At 51.1% G+C, this 6,091-nt stretch overlaps 1 protein-coding gene across 2 annotated transcripts; it reads right to left on the bottom strand.

Annotated features, from left to right (window-relative positions):
• Positions 1 to 3,353: 3,353 nt before the first annotated feature.
• On the bottom strand, positions 3,354 to 5,703 carry POU4F1 (POU class 4 homeobox 1; the record flags this gene model as incomplete). Of its 2 annotated transcripts, XM_079312167.1 has the most annotated exons (3): positions 5,657 to 5,703; positions 5,235 to 5,391; positions 3,354 to 4,403 (listed from the first exon to the last, which is right to left on the bottom strand). In XM_079312167.1, the coding sequence occupies exons 2-3, from the start codon at positions 5,355 to 5,357 to the stop codon at positions 3,354 to 3,356; spliced, it is 1,173 nt and encodes a 390-aa protein (XP_079168293.1). In that variant the 5' UTR covers positions 5,358 to 5,391; positions 5,657 to 5,703. The 2 variants fall into 2 exon arrangements, with proteins under 2 accessions (XP_079168293.1, XP_079168292.1); XM_079312166.1 differs by lacking the exon at positions 5,657 to 5,703 and having other exon boundaries at positions 5,235 to 5,542.
• Positions 5,704 to 6,091: the final 388 nt, after the last annotated feature.

Here is a 6,091-nt window from a genome sequence, read left to right as displayed (position 1 = left end):
TACATCGGTCATTACTCGATGATACAAATGTGGTATCGCTTTCAACATTTCAATTGTTTGGGGCAGATGAAAAAGAAAATCCAACATTTGTAATTATTTTTATTTGTTCATTCCTGACTCTCCAAAAAATGATATTCGGTAATATTTTCTATAAAATAATATTTTTACAAATGCATTTATTAAAAATCCTGATGACATTTCAAGTTAATAACAACAAAAACAAGTAAATTTCCGGTGGACGAGATCTATGGGTTTTTTTAAAAAATACCTTTAGTGCTTATTTTTTTAACATCAACAGTTGTTTAAAATCACAGCTTTTTTAACGTATTATTCTTTTCTGAACATCACGTGTCTTGCTTCACAGATTTACCGGCAAAATTAAAAAGATTTGGCTAAAATGTGTCTACAGAAGAAATAATCCCAGCTATTAAGTAACTTTTTACATTTGGCATCTGATCTAGTCACAGGTCATCAGAAAATAGAAAGAGGTTCTTTGATCACTTGAAGCAGTAGGTGGCATCCTATACGTTCCTAATGAACAATTGCATTCACAACATAAGGAGAGATCAGTTTAGGATTTTCATATTTATTAACCCAAAATAAAAATAAAGTATCTTGTTACATAATTAAGTGCAATTAGGCCAGTCAGAACAACATATAAACCTGAAACCACCCAAGCTTTTCTTCTTTATACATATTTTGTAGGTGCATAATCCTTTCCAGCACACTGAAAAGAAATACTTCAGAAGTCCTTCTTAAAATTTTACTTTGATTTATATTCTGCAGTTATAGAATAAACTTCAAGAAACACACGCAGCTAATATATAGTTAATTTTATTCAGAGCACCGATTTTCACATAAGAGCTATCTCAAAGTAATGATTTCTGGATTTAGCAGAAAAATACATCTCTCACTATTTTCTTTTTGGTAGAATTAGTCTTATCGTCTAACGGCCATACCTTGAATTTACCAGCCGTGGAAATATTTTTTTGTTTTTTTAAATGCACCCAATAACGATAATAATAACTATTCTGTTTTTACGTTTGTTTTATTTGTAAGTATGCTGGGACACATCTCCCTGTTGTATTTTGGCATACAGAAATATTTCTGATAGAAATTAAAGTAATAGAGTAAAGACACAACCAAGGAGAAAGCTCAGCAAACATACATGAACAGGTAGATTATTCAGTGAGACATTTCAGGATCCACACGTGGTTGCAGTTTATAACCTTTTTGTTGTTGTTGTTGTTGTTTTGTGCATTAAAGAAAATATTTACAATCGTCTTTCTTATCTTTTTTCCCCCTCTTTTTTTTTCTTTTTTTTTTCCTCTTTTAAATCTAAATACAAGAACGTGACAAGAACGTTTGTGTTTTAGGTGAAAACAGGCAGTTAAACTGTGAAATTACACCATCCACAAAAGATTCTACCAGAAGCTAGTCTATTTAGTGCTCAGTTTCAAAATGCATAGAATGTTTGCGCTGCAAACAATGATACACAAAATAACAATAATAATATTAATAATAAAATAAATAGATAAATAAATAGATAAATAAATAAATAAATAATATCGAGACTTTATCACGGATCTTTCTATGCCTTTTCCCCCCCGTCTTATCTTTTCCTTTAATTTTCTTTTTGTCTTTTTTTTTTTTTTTTTTTTCTTTCTTTTTGCAGGTCATGTCATGCATAATTTCAGACTATTGATTGTTTTCATTTTCTTTTGTATTGGAATGGTATTTTCTTTTCAGAAATCCTGTTTTATTCGAAAGCCTCAGCAGAGTCTCGGCAAGAGACAGAGTAGAGATGACTTCTGCACGTCGCTCTCCTTTTTACCTAACAAACCCTGATAATTTTGTTTGTTTTCAACCCGCGAGACGTGTAACGCACCTTGACAATTATTAGCAATACCAGCATTGTTATTACAGAATAACATCATCGCTTCCAATCCAGGAGACTGTGATAGTGCAAATTGAACCCCACACATCCCTCCCAAAAGCCTTCCTCATAACGTTTATGATTTACAATAAACGACTTTTAAGCCCAAGTGGTTTTTTTGTCGTGTGTTTGTTCCCAACATGCACACCCCTCAGAAACAAATGTCATTTCAAACCCATCACCGGTGATTTCTTCTGCCTACCGGGTGCAATAACCTCCAGCCCTTGGATGAAACCAAGGGAGGACCCTAACCTAAATCCAGCAGATTTGGTGGGGATGCCGGGGGGCATACTGTTGGGAGCAGCGGGGAAGGAGGGGGGATACAGGACATAGCTAACCACGAGCCTTAATGAGTCTGAACATAATCTTTTGGAGAGCATCCCCGCTCTGGCAGGTTTGGCATCTGCCTCCAGACGCATCTCTGCAGAGAGAGGAACCTGTCTTTGGACACAGCTGGAAACGCAAACAACGCAGGCGAGGGAGGAGAGACAAAGGGGTTGTGAAGTAACTTTTTCTTCCCCTTATTTTCCTTGAGCTAGCTGGGATTATTGAGGCAAACGGAGAGGAAAGGGACTGCTCCCTAGCCCCGGGGGGCGGCTCCCGCTCCCGGTCCTTGTCCCGCTCTCACCGCTCCCCAAGAAGACACAGACAAGACCCATCGCCAAAGCCTCACGCATAACCGCGTTCGAGGGACAACAACAGGAAAAAAACAAAAAACAAAACAAAACAAAACAAAAAAACCCGAAAGAAATAAAAATCCCAAAACCCAAAGAAAAATAGACATCAAAACAAACAAAAACCCCAAACCCAAGCCAACCAAAGAAAAAGTTCCCCGTCACCAAACCACCGTTGTCCTCATTCATTACTAAGTCAGGGAAAAGAAAGAAAAGCAGAAAGTAATGAAAAGAGACCCAAACCAAACGTAGCATCATCATCACCGACAGTTTCGCCTTCCGGGTTTGTTGGTCGGTTTTGTTTTCCTTCGGAAAGTTTTGACTTAGGTTTCTCGGTTTGTGGCTGTTGCTGTCACGGTATTTATTGGTGTGTGTCTGTGTGTGTTTACGCTTTAAGTTGCTCTTTCTCCCGCGTTCTGTCGGGGGGTAGGGGAGCAGAGAGGGGAGAGGGCCGCAGAAATGACCCCCCCCCGGGCTTCTAGAGCGTTTTTACCTCCTCTCTCCTCCTTCTTCTCGTTGGTGTCCCGGTGTCTTTTTTGTTTTAATAATTGATAGCGCCCCCCCCCCCACACGCACGCCCCCCTCTTCCCGAGTAGTTCGCGTTTAATTTCTACATCGTCCCTTGGTCCCCAGGAGCCTCCCACGGCGTCTCAGGCGACGGTGGCGGTGCGTGGGCGTCCCCCGCGGCCCCGGCCCGGCCCCCCCGGTGCCCCCGGTGCCGGGGCCGCCCCTCCCGCCCGCCCCTAGTAGGTGGCGGAAAATTTCATCCGTTTCTGCTTCTGTCTCTGGTTGCAAAACCAAACCCGCACCACGTTCTTTTTGAGGTCCAATTTCTCGGCGATAGCGGCGATCTTCTCGGAGGAGGGCCGGGGCTGGACGGCGAAGTACGCCTCCAGCGAGCGCTTCTCCGGGGCGGCGATGGAAGTCCGCTTGCGCTTCTTCTCGCCCCCATTGAAGAGCTCGGGCTTGTTCATTTTTTCCCGCTGGGCGCCCTCGGCCTCCTCCAGCCAGGCCTGCAGGATGGGCTTGAGGGCGATCATGTTGTTGTGGGATAGGGTGAGGGACTCGAAGCGGCAGATGGTGCTCTGGCTGAGGGAGCCCACGCCCGGGATCTTCAGGTTGGCCAGCGCCGAGCCCACGTCGGCCTGGGTCACCCCCAGCTTGATGCGGCGCTGCTTGAAGCGCTCGGCGAAGGCCTCCAGCTCCCGCGGGTCCGTGTCCGAGTCGCAGATGGAGGCCAGCCCGGCCGCCCCCACCACGGCCGCCGCCGAGGCCACCTGCCCCGCGGCGCCGTGGTGCGCGGCCACCAGCCCCGGGTGCGGCAGCCCCGACGGCATGTTCATGGCGGCCGGGTGCGAGAGGTGGCCCAGGCCGTGCATGTGCGAGTGCGGGTGGGCCGAGGTGGAGATGAGGCCGCCGCCGCCCCCGCCGCTGCCGCCGCCGCCCCCGCCGCCGCCGGCCCCGCCGCCGCCGCCGCCCGCCCCGTCGTGGCCGCCGCCGCCGCCGCCTCCGCCGCCGCCTCCGCCGGGCATGAGCGCGAGGGAGGGCGAGGTGATGTGGTCCAGGAGGTCGCCGGGCTCCAGCGCCTGGTGATGGTGGTGGTGGTGGTGGTGGTGGTGCGCCAGGGGCACGGTGGAGGTGGAGGTACAGGGCACGCTGTTCATGGTGTGGTATGTGGCGTCGGGCTTGAACGGGTGGCTCTTGCCCTGCGAGACGGCGATGTCGACGGCGGCCAGAGCCTCGGCCCGCGCCAGCAGGGTCTCATCGAGGCTGGCGAAGATATTGCTCTGCAGCTGCAGGAGACACAAAACAGAGCGGGGTGCGGGGAGAGGAGGGCAAGGGGGCAGAGAGGGGGCAAAGTGCGGAGGGGGAAGCGGACGGACGGGGGACAGCGTGGGGTTGCGGGAGCGCCGTGGAAAAGGAGGGGGGAAAGTCGAGGGAGGGGAGAGTGGGGTGGGTAAAGTTGGGGTGACGGCCGGGGAGCCGGCAGTAGGATCAGCGTGAATATGGGATCGGGAGGAAGAGAAGGAGATTAGGGGAAGAGTGGTATTGCAGGCGACAGCCCGGGGAAGTGGGGGGAAACAGGGGGATGGGGTAGAATAATGGGGGGATGGGAGGGGCAAGAAGCGAGAAGAGGGAGAAAAAACAGGAAAAGAAGCATAGAGAAGCAAGGAGGAATCGGAAGAGGAGAGAAGGAAGGAATGAAGGGAACAAAAAAATTAATAAATTAAAAGGGGGGAAATGGAACGAAAGGGGAAGAGAAAGGAGGAGAAGAAATGGATCTGTAACTCTCAGCTGGGGAATTGTGTCAAACACAAGAGCACATAAAACGCATTCCTTTTCAGAGGCCGAGTCATAAAAATTAATACAGAAAGTGGATGAAGTCGGAGACTCGTGTGAACACCGCTTTCAAAAAAGATCACAGGCGCTCAGATGATTGCAGAGGAAGACATGAAAAAAACATTAAGCGCCGCTTGTCAAAATGTGCCTTGCAGCGGTTTTTTTATTAATGCACATACACATACATGCAGTATACAGAAAAGAGAGAGAGAGAAAGAAAGAAAAGTGTGTGCGTGTAAGGGAGAGGAAAATAAAGAAGAGAGCTGCAGCAGTCTGTCCCTTACCGGTGGAGTTGGTAGACATGCTCTTCTTATTGCTTCCGAGCTGGAGTGTAGAGAGGGGTATTTGTGCTCAGGTAGGGTGGGATGCATGGCAAAATGAGGCTGTTTGCTGTTCATGGACATCATCTTGAAGGCTTGGCATGTAAATCCACAAACACTCCTAAAGTCGGGGGGAAAGTGCTCTCCGGGCTCTCTCCTCCCGCCGGGGGAAGCCGCTGCCAGCGGCGGGTGGCGGAGCCGGTGGTGGCGGCGGTGCCGCAGCGGACCCTGCCCCCGCCGCCGCCGCTGCCGCGGTGGCCGAGACTGGGCTGGATGGGAGAGCGGGCGGCAAGGCTCCCTCCGGCCCCCGCCGTGTCCCTCCCTCACTCAGTTCTCTGCCTGCCGCTGCCCGGCGCCGGGCGCGCTGCGCTGCGCTCTGCCCGCACCTGAGCCCCGCATCCCGTGGCTACCGCCGGGCGGGCTCTCGCGAGAGCGCGGCGGCTCCGGCTTTGACAGACATCAGCTGTCTCCCCCCCTTCCTCCTCCTCCTCCTTCTTTTCCTCCTCCTCCTCCTCCTCCTTTTCCTCCCGCCGCCCCCGATCTTTGCCTCCCCGCGCCTTGTTGCATCTCCCGCAGCCCTCGCCCGTCTCGCCGGGGCGGCGGCGGCGGGGCCGCTCTTATAGCGAGCGGCACCGAGCACCGGGCGGCTGCGGCACCTGTGGCTGCCACACGTGCGCTCTGCGCGGCCGCCAGCGCGGCCCGGGGCGCCCCGATGGGGCGGGGATGGGCGGGCTGCGGGGCTGGGCGCCCCTTCCCTGCCCTCGGAGCGGCGCGGGGAGCCGGCCCGGCCCTGGCCGCCGGAGCACAAAGATGCGCTGCCC

Source organism: Erithacus rubecula, assembly GCF_903797595.1.
Source record: "Erithacus rubecula genome assembly, chromosome: 1".
Classification (NCBI taxonomy): Eukaryota; Metazoa; Chordata; class Aves; order Passeriformes; family Muscicapidae; genus Erithacus; species Erithacus rubecula.
Note: the sequence above shows the minus strand (reverse complement) of the source record. Positions and strands in the feature narration are given on the sequence as shown.